Here is a 16,470-nt window from a genome sequence, read left to right as displayed (position 1 = left end):
TACTTCTGCTTCGAAATCAAATTGACATCTAAAATGTAAAATTGGAGTACTATTTATTTTACATTGTTTTTCTTATCTACTCTACTGGCATTTGTAATCATGGAGTCAACACACCTTTTGAATTTGCCTCTGCTCATCTTATGAATTCAGAGTTCTCTTCATTGGATTGCTTTTTTTCTTAATGACCTTCTCCTGTCACATTTTCTCCTGTTCTCTTTATCTTGTGGCCTTTTTCTTGTGAGAGTAGTGCTTGTTTTGCCTATACAACTTTTTTTTCATTATATCTCTTAATTCCACTCAAATTAGCGTGTTAATTTCTATGTTGGAGATTTTAACATATTTGTTCTTTATATTATGGTTAACTTACTTCCTGGTATGTTTGTTGCTTGGATAATCCCCTTAGAAGGCAAAAGGTCTTGTTGCATTAAGCCACCATAAAACCTCTTATCCCATCATCAGGAAACACGTTATAATGAAGTGAAATCTTAAAACCCAAAAGGCAATAGGCATTGGTTGTAAGAAGTTTCTCCTTTCACCTGCAGAAGGGCACGCACAAAGGTGGTCTGATAAACCTATGTCACAATTTGCTACATTTGAAGGACGTTTCTCAGGAGCCTGAATAATTTAGACAATGGAAATTAGCTGATATTTTCAGAATATTGGTTTCTCTTTGATAAATCCATATATTCTAGTTACAGGTGACCCTTCTTTTTGGGACTTGATAATATTTCATTGGTTAATATTCAAACTATTATTATTGCTGTTGACTTTGATAAAATATCTGAAGTTTTTCTGGACAACAAATCTAAAGAGACAAATATTTCCCCATTAAATAGGAACAGCTTTTAAAGCTGCCATCGCCTCAAAATGCCAGCTGAAAAATGTTTACTCTGTAATCCTATAGATTGAGAAATTTCTGTCCAATATTCTCAAACCATAATTAATTATATTCTTGATAGTACATCTCCTATTTACCGTTCGCAGAGTGCTAAAATAGGCTCCATCATCACCTCAGATCATACTCCTATGGGTAAATTCGATCTAAATGGTTTTGGTAAAAAGGAGTGAGAAATGGAAGTTCAATATGTATGTATTGACCTAGAATACCTTTCTTATAAAATGTACTTCCTTTTGCAGTGATTTCTTAATTTTAATAATTCTATAGTCGCTTCTATAGCTACCAACTGAGATGCTTTTCAAGGTGCCCTGAGAGGTTAAATCTTATGCTGCTAAGAAACAAAAATAACAATAATTTTACTTACAGTGAACTTCAAAAAATCATTAACACTCAATGTACTACTAAGTCAACAGATATGCTTACTGATCTCATTGATGCTTAACTCCATCTAAATAAAAATGCTACTTACTGACTTACTGTTAAAGTTTGTAAGACAGTGTTACATATGAGGTCAAGCTTATTTGGTGGCCAAAATATGGCTGGAAAATGTGAAAATTAAGTTAAAAAGGAACATAAGCGGATAAATTAATTATTAAACAACATGATCATTCAGTATACAACTTACGTATAAATATTTCTAGTTACGTTGAGAAAGTTTATTGGAAATTATCTAAAGATGAATTTGATCCATCTCAAACTACTTTAGATAACATGTTCTCTTACAGGTCAACTTTTTCTTATGAAATATTTATATTTTGACTCCTTTGAAAATAAATGCCCTCGGAAATAGCCACCACTACTTTACACTGCCTCAAAAGGAGTAAAGCCACTGGTCGAGAAAGTTTATCATAGGATTGGATGTCCCATTTTTCATGTTATTTTTGCTCCCAAGCTACCGGAATTATACTGTTTTCAATCCCTATTCACACCAGATGTTAATTTTCTTAATGCTGCAAATACAGTTATTCCCAAATCTGTTAATATATTTTGTAAATAATTATCGAAAATACTAAAGTACTAGAGTCTTATTTGGAATCCTTAAACCCTAATTTAACAGGCTGGCTTTAAGAAGGGTAGTTTATCATCAGATAATATATGAATGTTTGCTAATGCAAAACACACCTGTCGACGCTTTATCACTAGATGCCAAAAAAGGCTTTTGACTGCAGGAATTGGAATTATATGTTTAAAACTCGAACAAGGGTTGGCTATGATATGAATTAAAACAAATACATCAACATCCTTTATTTAGGTCCAGCAGCCTCTCCCCATCTTAATTTACATTGTGGTACTAGGCAGACCGCTCCTTTTTATCCTTCATGGTTTGTTTTAATGTATTGAACCTTTGTCAGAAAAAGGATAAGGTGTAATCTTTTGAATTAAGGTCTTCAGCTTAACCAAAGTATTGTTTAAATTTCCGTGTGTGCCTTTGATATTCTATTATACATAACTAGACCTAGCGCAACTCACACTCCTTTCTAAAGAGGTCCATTTTTGTACTAAAGGTTTCTGGCTATAAATTACATTCTAATAAAAAGGAGGTCCTTTCCTTGAGTAAAACGTTTATAAATCTCATGGATGGATCTCCAGGATTTCATTTTCAATGGATTTCACAAAAAAACTAGAGATCCTGGAAATTGGTTACAAATACATTGGTGCATTCAAAAAAGGAGCATAGAGGGAACAAGGAACCCTGGTCGCCCTCCACTCAAAAGTCATCCAACAATAATGACCAGGTACCTCAGACTACAAACACTTCTGTTATCTTTTAATTTGTAATCTGCGTGAAGATATGTAGTCTTCCACATAACCCTCACTCGACATACGTTTGTGACAAGTTTCTTTTATATTACATAAAAACCCTTTTTGAGAAAACTTTGACAGTTTTAAAGAAAAACACAGGAATCACACCGCATACGTTCATCAGAATCCTATTTTTATATATATAGTCCCATGCACACAACAGTTGTGAGAAAAATAGGTGAAAGGGCAAAATGATCCCTCACTGGCGCACCACCAACAGGGTAACTGGCAGGTACTCACCAGATAAGCCCATTCTTCTCATCATTGGCGGTCATTTTGCCCAAAGAAAAAGTGTACAAAACAGAAAATAAAAGTGTATAGAAGTGCATACAGTAAAATGACAACAAATCACACTCCACGTTGTGGCAATAGGTGATTAAAATTGACAAGGATCCACTCAAACTTGCAACAAATTTATTCTTTACCAAGTGAACCAAGTCAAAAGTAAAAAGTCAAGTAGGATGCTATTTATGCATACCCTTACTAAATGCCAGTAAGGGTATGCATAAATAGCATCCTATGCGGTGTGAGTCCTGTGTTTTCTTTAAAACTGTCAACAAAGTTGACAGAAAGTTTCCTACAAGGAGGTGTCTTGTGTAGATGGGGTAACATCGCAAAGCCTTATGAGATGGTATGAATCAATTCTTCTATTGGGGTTAGGGACGGAGTCTGGGGACTTCTGTCTTGCCTTGAGAGCATCTTAGAGCGAGCTCTGTAGCTCTATGCTACCTGGCCCATTCAAAGTGAATGGTCTTCTCAGGAAGCCTTCACTTGCCGACACCTTTTCGGAACTTGCCTGGGAAATATTAGGGATGTCACATTAGTGATACTGTAATGAAAGATTAATACTTTCTACCTATGAACCTATGATGAAGGGTACGCTGGATGTAGGCACTGTCATATTCTGTATTCTGATTGTCGAACTGGTTATTCTGTGAATGCTGCATCATCTAAACTTCACCCGTAATTTTGGCTTTGTATTAGTTCCAATGTATATCCACACCCTCATTTTGAGGTCTTTGTATGCCCAGATGTTCTTGGCTTTGTGATAAACTAATTAAACTTTGAATCAGGAGTCTGTGATTCTTCGGAGTCATGATTCATTGGAACTGTAAGGCATAATTGGTTAATGATAATCTTCTCCCTTCCACACTTTCAAGCCGACAGCAAAGAGACATCGGCCAGGGGTTCCAGAGTAAGTTTATAACATGGAACATAGCTCTTTGGCTAAGCTGTAAAATACTACAATATACAGAAAGAAAATGTGCCCGTAGAAGTTCCTGTATTTGAGAGTGCGACTTCCGATTTAGGGGTAACTACCCAGTCCAGGATATTTTCAAATACCCAATTCTTGTCTACAGGACCTAGAGGCTATATTATAAAAATATACAGGATGGCCTCACACGCCCTTGGGTGTCATGCTTCATCATTGGCCATCTCATGCTCACCAGAGAATCCTCTAGTGGCGGGCGGGCTCTCGTAGCACACTTAGGTAAAGTGTAGGGATAGTTCAAAGGAAAGGAATCCAGATAAAAATCCTGGTCACCTACCAGGGGTTGTATTTGCACTTTATTGAAAGGAGACCTTGTTTACTCCTCCATGAGGTGTGGCTCTGGGGCCACTACCAAGTTATCCCCTTCTTCCATTTCATCTTCCTCATCATCATCCTCCTGCTTCTGAGCTGCAGACTACAACATACATATCTCCTCCCAGGCTCTGACAGCTACCAGGAAATCCAGTTTCTTGAAGCCTTTGGCTACATGTAGCCCCCTCTCCCTTCACAAGTTTTTTAGCTGCACCACAGTGTATCGTTTAAGGTTGCTGAGGTCTATTCCATGCTTTCAAAGTCTCACAGATGCAAAAGTATGAGGCTGAAAATAAATCTGAAATACATGTGTAATTAGTAAAAAAAAATGGCCAATCAAATATCAAAGAGAATTTTTTTAAATGATTCTGATGTAAAAAGTGGCACTGCACAAGAACTGAATCCCACAATTGAATGCAACCGTGACAAATTGGGCTATTAGCCAAGAGGGGAAAGAGCTCCACTCAAATAATAAACACATTCCTTGTCAGGGTGAACTACAAAGGTCACTATATAGACCTGTCCTTAACCCTCTGTTAGCTTGGCACAAAAGAAGTCAGGCTTGACTTAGACACAATGTGTAAAGAATCTATCTAGCACTCTAACAGTAATAACGTGAAAACACAACATAATAAACATCCCAAACTAATTTAGAACAGTTAATAAATTAAACTACACCAGAAAGACAAAAATCCAATCAGTGGAATCAGATTTATGAGATTTTAAAAGTCTAGGTGAAAATAGTGCCAAAAGGAACAAAGCAGACTCAAGAGTACCTGGTCGAGCTGGATCGGGTCAAAGTCACAAGTTCAGCCCAACCGTGATGGAGCGTGGGTTGGATGCAGGGACCAGTTTTGCCCCAGTGAGGAGGTTACCTTGTCAGAGTTCAAGTCCATGCGAGGATCCTCAGCTGCAGCTTCACGTTGGTGGGGGCCGCAAGAAAGTCATCGTCGGCACAAGGAGCAGGTCACTGCTGGAGCTTTACATTGGTGATTGATGTAGGTGGTCACTGTGTGGTACGATAAACAGGACGTTGCTGGAGCTTTGCGTTGGTGGGGAGATGCAGCAGTTGTTTCTAACATGGATGATTGTAGCTGTCATGAATAGCTGTTGTCTTACGAGCTTTGTGCTGGCAAGTGTCGCAGACTGTCATTTCTTGGTGCATAGAGTCTGCTCTTGGTCACTAGGCGCCCAAAATGTCTGGATTTTCACCTGGAGTTCAGAAAGTGTACACTCAAATGCCAGGCAACGGTCCAGGACCAGGGGTTTTACTTCTTGGCGATCAGCAGCAGGGCGCAGGCAGGTGCAGTTGATGCTGGGCAGTTGCAAGGCCGCCTTTGGGAGCTTCTTGCACACCTGTAACTCAAGCAGGTGGTCAGCCTTAGATATACTTCAGGGAAACCTGGGTTCAAGGCAAGCAGGTCCAGTCTTTCTTCTTCAGACTGTAGGCCAGTGCTTCTTCTGAATCTTCCATAGGTCCAGGAGTGTTCTGATGGGAGGTTTTGAAGGTGCTATTCCTATACCCAGTTTAAGACTGTAGCCGGAGGATGCTTCATCTGTCTTACCCGTCCTGGGTTGGGCTGCAATCAGTCTAGGGGGACAAAGTTGCAGGCTTAAATGTAAGCTGCATTTGTCAGTGGCATGGCAGGTAGCACTTAGAAGTCAGGAAGGAGTAGATATAGCTTTGAGGCTACCCTCTGAAGCTCAAGAAGGGCTGAGTACAACCAACAAAGGCAATCCTGCTCATGAGAGGAACACCCTGCCCAACACCCAAGACCTTTTTCCCCCCCATGTGCATAAGGAGTAAGCACATGAGAGCCATTCAGTCATGTGACCGTACACACTGGCAGAAAGGCACATTTGGTATAAGCAGAAAAAATGCCAACTCCCTAAAAGTGGCATTTTCAGATAAGTTACTTAAAATCCAACTTGACCAGTTAGAAGGATTTCAAATTACAATGTACATGAGTGCAATAAGTATTTCTCTACTTGTTCCAAATGTAACCATGGCCTACTGTTTAAATTATATATAAATCAATAAAGGCTAGCTAGTTTAAGGGAAATATTTTGGAGACTCAGGTACGTCAGCAGTAACAATATGTGGAAAAAACACTGTTTTCCTTTGAAAGCCCTCACCCACCGACCTAGTCGGTGGCATGCTTCATCATCGGGCCCACCACAGTGGCACCGAATGTGCCCCGGGTGTGCTTCAACGCCAGGTGACTGCGGAGCTGGTATTTTGCTGAGTGTGCAGTGAAGGGGTGTGAAGGTGAGAAATTAAAATGCTATCCAGGAGGTCCCAGCACCCGAGGGTTTAGCAATATTTAATAAACTGGGCCTCTGTTAGCAGGTTAAAAAGGCAATAGGACGTTTTAAGGGAGAGTTACAATGACCTCCAGCGTCCAGTGTGGTCTACATGTTTCAGCCAGTGCCTTTTGTTGTAAGCTGGCTTTCCTCAGGACCAAAGAGGGTGAAAAGTGCAAATTATAATAAACTATATTAAGTGAGTGTTGTTATTTTCTCTATGTGTCGCGCACGCTAAGGCGCTGTAACTGTTAGAGGGGGATTCCCTCAAGCTTTTCTACACAGAACACATAGGACAAGGACAAGACGTACAAGGAAGAGTCATGTTAGGGTTGCATTAAGTAAAAGAACCACTTGTTGCCGGCTTATAAGGTGGTGTTCGACCTATATGCGGCTATGGTGAGCTCATGGGGACTCCATAGAGCTTGTGAGGGTATATTGAACCGTTAGTGAGGGGTGGTGGGCTAAAAACGAAATCACAAGGTGAGGTACAGGAAAGTAATGGTACTAGGTCCTCACTCTGTTTTTTCAATGTAAAAAGCCTCATGGGTCGCCTGGCAGAGAAAGAGACCCTGTAGGGATAAAAACGAGACATGCAAGGCTTTCTAACCTGTAGGGAGAGAAAGTGCTTACCCCATTTGCAGGATTAGAGGGTTACTCACGAGTAGTTCGGTCTGGTTCCTCCTGGGACCTATTCGTCCATCCGCGGCGCCCGAAATGCAGTGAATGGGCCGCATTGTGTGTCTTTTTATGCTCTTATCGTAATCTATTTCACCTGGTTAGAGTAGAAAGAGAAGGAGGTATGCGCGTAGATCGCCATGTCATGCTGCGGCGGTCTGCACATGTGCAGGGAAGCAGCGTGTGGGCTCGCGCATGCGCGGAAGCAAGAGCGCGTCAATGCGCATGCGCAGGAACGGGTCTCTAATGCGCATGCGTGGTGCATCGCCGAGTGAGCTCTGACGCGTGTAATGACAACGCGAGCGCTGGGCAATGTGAACAGCCTGTAAGTGAACAGGTGTGTGTAGCGCTGAATATGCGCTAGCCAGAGGGTCATAATAAACGAAATATTGGGCCACTGTGTGGAGAATGGGTAATTCCCAACGTGCTTAGGATATACTAAGTAGAGAAAGGGATCACTAATTGGAGAGAGAGGGTCAGGGAGGGCGCTCATGCAAGGGAGCAGGGGCACCAGTTTTGAGCCATAGGGAGTGGTATGGATGCAGAGGCTCACATGGAGTGCCAGGTGCTACTGAGTTGGACCGGGGAGGTTTTCATTGGCTCACAGCCCGAGCTGTATTAGTGGGCATGTTATGGTTATACTGTTAGGCTATTCCATGGAATGGCATTGTTCAGGCCATGGATGTGTGTGGCTAAGCGGTAATTCCTCTTTTTGTAGGAGGAATCTTTCATCTTTGGCATTGTCAAATTTCTCAATGACAGTCCAGGAGAAGTCATTTGGTGTGTGGTTGTGGGTCAGGAAGTGATCTGTGAGTTTACTGATATTTTTCCCACATCTTATTGTACTCCTGTGTTCAGTCATTCTTGTGCGTACCTTGCGAGTGGTCATGCCAATGTATCTCAGGCCGCATCTGCAGGTAATCAGGTAGACTAGGTTGGTAGAGTTGGTAGAGTTGCAGTTAGTGAAATTTCGCTGCGTCCAGGCCCCATGCATTAACAATTGTGTTGTCTCTGTTCTGATTGGTCGTGCGTGGCCTGGTATTGACTAGTTGATCTCTTAGGTTGGTGGCTCTTTTGTAAGCAAAACGTGGTTTTTCCCATTGTCTGGTGCCTGAGTTGATAATTTTCCAATTCCGTTGTATAATGTTGGAAATTTGGTTCGATGCTGTGTTGTACGTTGTTACACAGGTAAGGACTGGTTCTTCCTCAGGTTTGTCGTAGTTTTCCAGGAGGGCTATACTGCATGCATGCATGGGGCCTGCCCAAGATCACCGGACACCAACCCTGTAACAACTGCAGCGTATGCCACCTTACATCTCCGTCAAAACTGGTGCCCCTGCTCCCTTGCATGAGCGCCCTCCCTGACCCTCTCTCTCCAATTAGTGATCCCTTTCTCTACTTAGTATATCCTAAGCACGTTGGGAATTACCCATTCTCCACACAGTGGCCCAATATTTCGTTTATTATGACCCTCTGGCTAGCGCATATTCAGCGCTACACACACCTGTTCACTTACAGGCTGTTCACATTGCCCAGCGCTCGCGTTGTCATTACACGCGTCAGAGCTCACTCGGCGATGCACCACGCATGCGCATTAGAGACCCGTTCCTGCGCATGCGCATTGACGCGCTCTTGCTTCCGCGCATGCGCGAGCCCACACGCTGCTTCCCTGCACATGTGCAGACCGCCGCAGCATGACATGGCGATCTACGCGCATACCTCCTTCTCTTTCTACTCTAACCAGGTGAAATAGATTACGATAAGAGCATAAAAAGACACACAATGCGGCCCATTCACTGCATTTCGGGCGCCGCGGATGGACGAATAGGTCCCAGGAGGAACCAGACCGAACTACTCGTGAGTAACCCTCTAATCCTGCAAATGGGGTAAGCACTTTCTCTCCCTACAGGTTAGAAAGCCTTGCATGTCTCATTTTTATCCCTACAGGGTCTCTTTCTCTGCCAGGCGACCCATGAGGCTTTTTACATTGAAATAACAGAGTGAGGACCTAGTACCATTACTTTCCTGTACCTCACCTTGTGATTTCGTTTTTAGCCCACCACCCCTCACTAACGGTTCAATATACCCTCACAAGCTCTATGGAGTCCCCATGAGCTCACCATAGCCGCATATAGGTCGAACACCACCTTATAAGCCGGCAACAAGTGGTTCTTTTACTTAATGCAACCCTAACATGACTCTTCCTTGTACGTCTTGTCTTTGTCCTATGTGTTCTGTGTAGAAAAGCTTGAGGGAATCCCCCTCTAACAGTTACAGCGCCTTAGCGTGCGCGACACATAGAGAAAATAACAACACTCACTTAATATAGTTTATTATAATTTGCACTTTTCACCCTCTTTGGTCCTGAGGAAAGCCAGCTTACAACAAAAGGCACTGGCTGAAACATGTAGACCACACTGGACGCTGGAGGTCATTGTAACTCTCCCTTAAAACGTCCTATTGCCTTTTTAACCTGCTAACAGAGGCCCAGTTTATTAAATATTGCTAAACCCTCGGGTGCTGGGACCTCCTGGATAGCATTTTAATTTCTCACCTTCACACCCCTTCACTGCACACTCAGCAAAATACCAGCTCCGCAGTCACCTGGCGTTGAAGCACACCCGGGGCACATTCGGTGCCACTGTGGTGGGCCCGATGATGAAGCATGCCACCGACTAGGTCGGTGGGTGAGGGCTTTCAAAGGAAAACAGTGTTTTTTCCACATATTGTTACTGCTGACGTACCTGAGTCTCCAAAATATTTCCCTTAAACTAGCTAGCCTTTATTGATTTATATATATAAACTGGGGATACAGGCTAGCTTATCTAGTCCTCTCTCTCTTGTTGATCTGTATACTACTGTTTAAATTACCATGCACCCTGTCCTCTGAGCTGTTAGGTCCTACATGAGGGGCAACTTAAAAGTATTAAAAAGCAAAGTTTAGACTGGCAAAAGGTTTGTTTTGCCAGGTCAAAATGGTAGTTTAAAATTGCACTACAGCCTGCAGTGGCAGGCCTGAGATGTTTACAGTACTACTTTAGTGGGGGACACAATGAGCGTCATTGTCCACGAGCAACATTTAATTTTCAGGATCTGGATACATGCAGTACCATATACGACAGACTTGTAAGTAAATTAAATGTGCCAATCAGGTGTATACAAATGTTACCTTGTGTAAGGGTGAGAGCACAAGCACTTTACCACTGGTAAGGAGGCGTAAAGTGTGCAGAGTCCTAAAAGCTAACAAAAATGGGTTCAGCAATGGAAGGCAACAGTCTGGGTAACCCTGCAGAAAGTGCCAGGTCCCACAAACAGTAAGTCCAAAAGGTTTCTGAATTGTTCAGTCTAAGTGCTGTTCCTAACTATCCCTGTCAAACAATCAGAGAGGAGGTTTTCTGAAAATCAGTGCTATGTTTTCTGTGTGTGATAGGTTCCCCCTTGCATCCTGGAATTACCATTTCACCTATTTTGCTAATATTTAAAGGCAAATACATGAGAAACTGGAGGGCGGGTGGACTTTCATCAGACTTTGCCACTTTTTTGGTATAAGGCCAGTAGGTTCTGTAGAATATCAAAGTTTAGAAGCCCTTATCTTGTGACAGGCAGGTCGCAGTTGACCTTCATGGAAAGACTGGAGCACCCACTGGGACTAGGGCAGACACCTGTCCCAAAAGACTCACAAAGCAACAAGGCAACATGGATTTAAGTTCAGGTCACATTTAAGCTGTAATATCTTGGGAATTGTATGAGCTAGAACCATGGTTCACATAGTACAAGTAGAAGGACAACCAGCCTAGCTGTCAGATTAACCCAAAACTGAAGATCAGTCGGAAAACTCATGTCCCACTCGGTTTGAAAAGGGGAACACGTATGTTCTTCAATAAAAGTCTGGGTATAGTTTCGGCAGGATACAGAAATAAACTGACTGACTTGGAATGCCTCATGGTTCTTGAAGGTAACAATTTAGTTGCCGGGTACAGGTGAGATTTAAAGAAAACTATCAGTTTAGGGTCATTCCATCGCATCGGTATTACATGCAGGCCCTTTGTGAGTTTTGTCCAGCCTGAAATCAAATATCCCAGTAATTTTATAGCATCTCTTCGATGTAAAAAGAGGAACGAGAAAGACTGGAATTCGTTTAAAAAGGATTGAAAATCTTTTTTTTCAGTGGCATAGTGGGGATTTAACTGGTCAACCACTTCAAATCTCTTGTTGGAAAGGACTTGTCTAGGACAGTAACCAGACGAGATATCTTGGGGTACAGACATCTAAGTCTGCTTGGAGTTGTTGCCTTTTGTGTTACTGCTTGGGTAATGTCTACTGACCTGAATCCAATGTGAAGTATCTGGGGTGCTTGAATGCCGAAGTGGTCAGTAGATTGTTGCCGACTGTAAAAAGAGTTGTGTGAACTGGGTTTTGTGGCGGGGTTCCCCAACAATAGCTAAGTGGACGTTGGCACGGGAGACCTGTGCTGAACATTTGCGGAAAAAAACTTAACGAGTAATACCACATTTTTTTATTTTGCAATCCAACTGTAACCTCAATATTTGGACAGAGAAAACCTCAAACTAACAGGCCTGATGAAAACAGCATCTTGCATTTTGACTTGGCACCACTTAAAGTCTTTACACCAGAGTCCTGTTGGTGGCTCAGGCAAACATTTTTTATGAGGATTTTCGTGCTGGGGATGCTGTGCCTTGTAGAATCAAAATTAGATACAGCTTCTGGGTTAGTCACACTCAAGACTAAACTTCCACAGTAGGTTTTAATGAAGCAAGATTTCAAAATTCAGCTAAGGTAGTACCTAAGCCCCTGCTCAACTATCGACATACACTTTTCAACGGCTTTTTTTTCCTGTTATTATAGTTACCACTGTTTTTTAAGGTCACATTTTATCATTAATTTACCTTGGTGTGAATTGTACATATTTGCCCCTTACTTGGTTTTCTCAGTGGTTACTATTGGTTACCTTTTTGGATACTCTTGATGATTCGTTGCCACTCATTAATGTTACACCTTTATCATTACATTTAATTGGCGACATTGACTATTTTTGTATTCTCTCTTGACTCTTGCTTCAACACAATTATTTTAGTTGGGGTTATTTTTATTTGTTATTTTAGCGTTAATTTTGAATGATTTTTTTAACACAAATTAATATTGTTTTAATTTTTCTTTTGCTGATAAACTTGCAAACCTGTTTTACTGCAAGTTTGTCCTACCCCTCCAATTACATTTGAATTTTTTTCGCAATATGGATGTGTACAGTGGAAGTTCTTCATTTCGTACAGTACTGTTGAGATGTTTATTCTGTACTGCGCTTACTTGCACTCTCTAGGAGGTCTGCATTGTCAGTCAGATGTGGAAAGGAGCGTGTACTGGATTATGGGCCTTTGCCAAAGAGTGTGCGGAAGGAAGTTACAGGTTAAGGTTTTCCCTAAGGGTGGGCGTAGTTGGCGGAGTACCACTATGCGGAATTCTGCAGAATTGAACAAAAACTCAGTGAACTCCTCTCCACAACTGTGTTCCATCCCATCCCAATTAATGAAACAGAAACCTCACATACCTTTGATAAAACAAGTAACTATCTTTACAAGCAAAAATGTATACAGTCATCTCACAAAAGTGAAAATGAAACTACAGCAAACAGTGAGAGAGGTGATGATTTTCAGGCCCTCCCTAACCTAGGGAGGAAACCAAGCAGATGCCTTGAACACAAAAAGCACATAATGCTTAATGATTCAGAGGTGGTCCCATCCTGCTAGGACCACCCCAAGGACGGTTATGGGCAAAAATACAATCCCAAACAAATGCAAAGAATTATAGAACGAGATTCTAGAGTGCAGTGAATATTATAGTATCCAACATCAAAACATTCCTCAAGGGGCAGGCTCTCCCGGCTCAGCTGAGAGCTAATACTATAATATTCACTACAATCCTGAATCTCGCCCCATAATGCTTTGCTGGGCCTTTGGTTGGCATGGTATTATTGCCCATAACTTTGCTTGGGGTGGTCCTAGGAGGATGGAACCACCACTGAATCGTTCAGCATTATATGCTCTTTGTGTTCAAGGCATCTGCGTGGTCCTCCCCCTAGGTTAGGGGGGACCCCAAAATCATCACCTCTCTCATTGCCTGATATTTTTCAAATTTCACTTTTGTGAATTGGTTATATGCTTTTTAGCATGTAAAGGTAAAGTTGTTTTATCAAAGGGCTGTGGGTGCAGTAGCTAATTCCGCTACGCGGCGGAGTCACCTAGTCAGAGTGTTTGCATGAATTCCGTGCTTTCAATGTAATACGTAGTAAACAAATGTCCGCAATCTCCGCCAGGAGAGCAGAGTTCATTGACCACGGTTAGTTTTCCCTACCACCCACCTTGGCTAGCAGAGCTGGGTGCTCTGCTGGAGACGGTCAAAGAAAATGTGGAGCTCTCATATTTTGTTAAATTCACAAAAGAAAAAAAGACAAAGAGCAGTGCATAGAGAGCATAAGAAGACAGGAAACAACTGTCCGCTCAAGCAAAGACTTAACCCCACATAGGCGCATTATACAAGCACTGTATCGTGTTACTACTGTTTGTACTGGGGACATCTTCTTACAGACTAACAAGTGTTAATTAATGAATAGGGCATGGCTAGAAAAGACTCCGCAAGTACATAGTTTATCCTTTTTTAATGAGATCGACACAAACACAAACAAATGTCAGAGACAATAGATTAAAACTCAGAAAAACAGCAGACGTACGTATTTGTTTACATCATACATAGAACATTTCTATATACTGAGTGACAGTTATTTCTAAGAAGTGTGTTGGAGAAATATTCCATAGGATTATGTTCACTCGCATTTGAAAAAAGTAAAAACATGTTTTTTAAAAAGAGTGTTTGCTTGGACATGGACAGGTCCTCTAGCCCTGAAAGCAAATGAAATGAGGTACACTACGGATGTGAGGGAAGGCTACCCTGAAAGGAATTAAGTAATGTTTCAATATTGAGAACATTTCCAAATAATGTGTTTTTCTAAAATGTAGCACTCACCAATGTTCAGTGATGGTGGATTTGGAATTTTACAGTAGACATGTCAGTGTACACCTTACAGAATATAGTACTATAAAAAATTAAAAATATGGGGGGTATTTATATGGATCTGGAGTTTAGCATTTGCAGTTGCATCACAAAACTCAAAATAATGGAAGGTGGACATCACTGTTGCAGTCTGTTGCATCTTTCCACTCTGTAGTGTGGTAGTTGACTTTGGAAGATTTGGGATGGGGTCAGAAAAGGAGCACAATATGGAATAGTAGGACAAGATCCCCAGACTCCTCTGCAGTGGGTTTTGAATAAACTTGGGACAAATAAGCAGTCAATGCTGTCAAACTCCCCCTCACATAATGGAACAAACAGAGAATAAACCTTTTGTATATGCTTCCAAATAGAATATTCACTTTATATTTTGAATTAATACACACAAATTTTAAAATAATTCATTGTTAATAAGTTTCCCCTTTGTCCCGTATCTCTTCAGAGATGCTAGCTCAGTGTGAGTATAATTTGTGTCCTCATTTTTTGACCATGGTTGACCGAAGTGGAAGCGTGCCTTCTGCCCAGGATTCAGGAAACTGTCTCATCTTCTGCCACAGATTCAGCTCTTCTCCAGTGGAATCCATCCAGTCTACTGCCTCTCCATTGCTCAGACCTGGTTAGGAAAGAACAAAACATGTTACACACTGCAGTGCATGCTGTAGCAAAACACCTAAACCAAAAACAATTTCAAACATGCTGTTAGCTAGGACTTTCAGAAAAATTTCAAATTGACATTTGACAACAAATACAAAACAATTAGCAACACTAAGATGCTAAGGTAGGATTCAACATGTGTATATACCTATGATAAGCAACAGTATCAGAATTCAAGTTTACAACTACTTTAAGCTGAAAAAATTGATTACTTCTCTTTGCTTGAACCCAAGACTAAGTTTCCTTAGTGGACCCATAACGTGGGCGGCAAAAGCTGGGAAAACAAATCTGTCTACTCTGGTAACAAGTCAGTACACCCCTCTAATGTGATCTCGGACTGGTGCACAGCATTACTAATCCTGGAAATGTGTTTAAAGTTGCTTTTAAACCTAGACTCCACTACACTACTCATCTCTCCGTTCTGATCTGGTAGTTGTCAAAATATCTGCCAGTGGTAATTTCTAATAATTCCAGGGTTAGCCACCTTGGTTTACTGCTTTAAATCTACCTTTCTCCTTGATGTTTTTGGGGGTCAGTGGAATCTGGTTCATGTTGTGCTCATCTTGACTTGTGCACTCCTACTGGTGGGTGCTTTAATCTAGCTGACTGTGGGCACTGCTTTACAGCTCAGCACTAAAGCGCCAATAACTCTGTCCGAGTTTAAGTCCTGCCGGCAATGGAGAATGGTCTACAGCTAGTGTGATGTACTTGTATGTTGGGTATTTGAGTGGAAATGTTTGGTTCAAGTTGAAACTGAGGTGCTTCAATGGCCTCTAAAATGATTAACAAGAAAAAAGATACAATCTGGATAGTCTAGTGATTTAGTTATTTGGTCCGGAGACCCACACACTGAATGGCTTACATCGGAGTCTATTCTACAATCTGATAACTTTGTTAAAAGTGGAGCCGTTTTGTGGAAGTTCATTGAGAATACAATCAAACATTTTTAAACATCTGAATGGACGTCTCTGTGTAAACAGACCACCATCCCCATCAGAGTTATACGGCTCCACTATCTTGGACTAAACATTTATTAAGTGGATTTTTTATAAGCTACAGTGAGTTTTTAATAGCGGCAAAAAAAAAGATCTCTTCACTCAGAAGTCTGCATCGAGTGCAAATGTGTGCTGTAATTCCAGTTTTCAGGCAAGACCCACAAAGATTTGTGGAGAATCTTTTCGGAAAATTGTTGCAAAAAAGAATATAACTAGAGTTATGAGTTACGCATGGGTTAGTGCTAAACAAATTCATTGTTTCTTCACCTCTTACCTTTTAATGGGATGAAATGTCATAGGCGAGCACCACCTTTTGCTTTAATGTAGATTTAAAATAGCCATGAGATTGTGCCAGGAGAATTACCAATGACTGGATAAAGAAAATAGTCAGCTGCAAGTGTAAATTTCTGAGCAACTTCTCTGAACTATATATGGGTCTATTGCCATTAAAATTGGTTTTAATGACAATT

At 41.4% G+C, this 16,470-nt stretch overlaps 1 protein-coding gene across 3 annotated transcripts in view; it reads right to left on the bottom strand.

Moving 5' to 3' along the window:
- Positions 1–13,924: 13,924 nt before the first annotated feature.
- SYTL4 (synaptotagmin like 4) overlaps positions 13,925–16,470 on the bottom strand; it is a 640,358-nt gene continuing 637,812 nt past the window's right edge. For all 3 annotated transcript variants that reach the window (XM_086918791.1, XM_086918790.1, XM_086918792.1), the window contains one exon: positions 13,925–14,964. In XM_086918791.1, the coding sequence (XP_086774917.1) occupies positions 14,828–14,964 (137 nt within the window). In that variant the 3' untranslated portion in view covers positions 13,925–14,827. The remainder of the gene's footprint in view (positions 14,965–16,470) is intronic.

This window comes from Lissotriton vulgaris, chromosome 4_1 (genome assembly GCF_964263255.1).
Source record: "Lissotriton vulgaris chromosome 4_1, aLisVul1.2, whole genome shotgun sequence".
In the NCBI taxonomy this organism is placed as follows: domain Eukaryota; kingdom Metazoa; phylum Chordata; class Amphibia; order Caudata; family Salamandridae; genus Lissotriton; species Lissotriton vulgaris.
The sequence above is the reverse complement of the archived record's forward strand: the minus strand, read 5'-3'. Positions and strand labels throughout refer to the sequence as shown.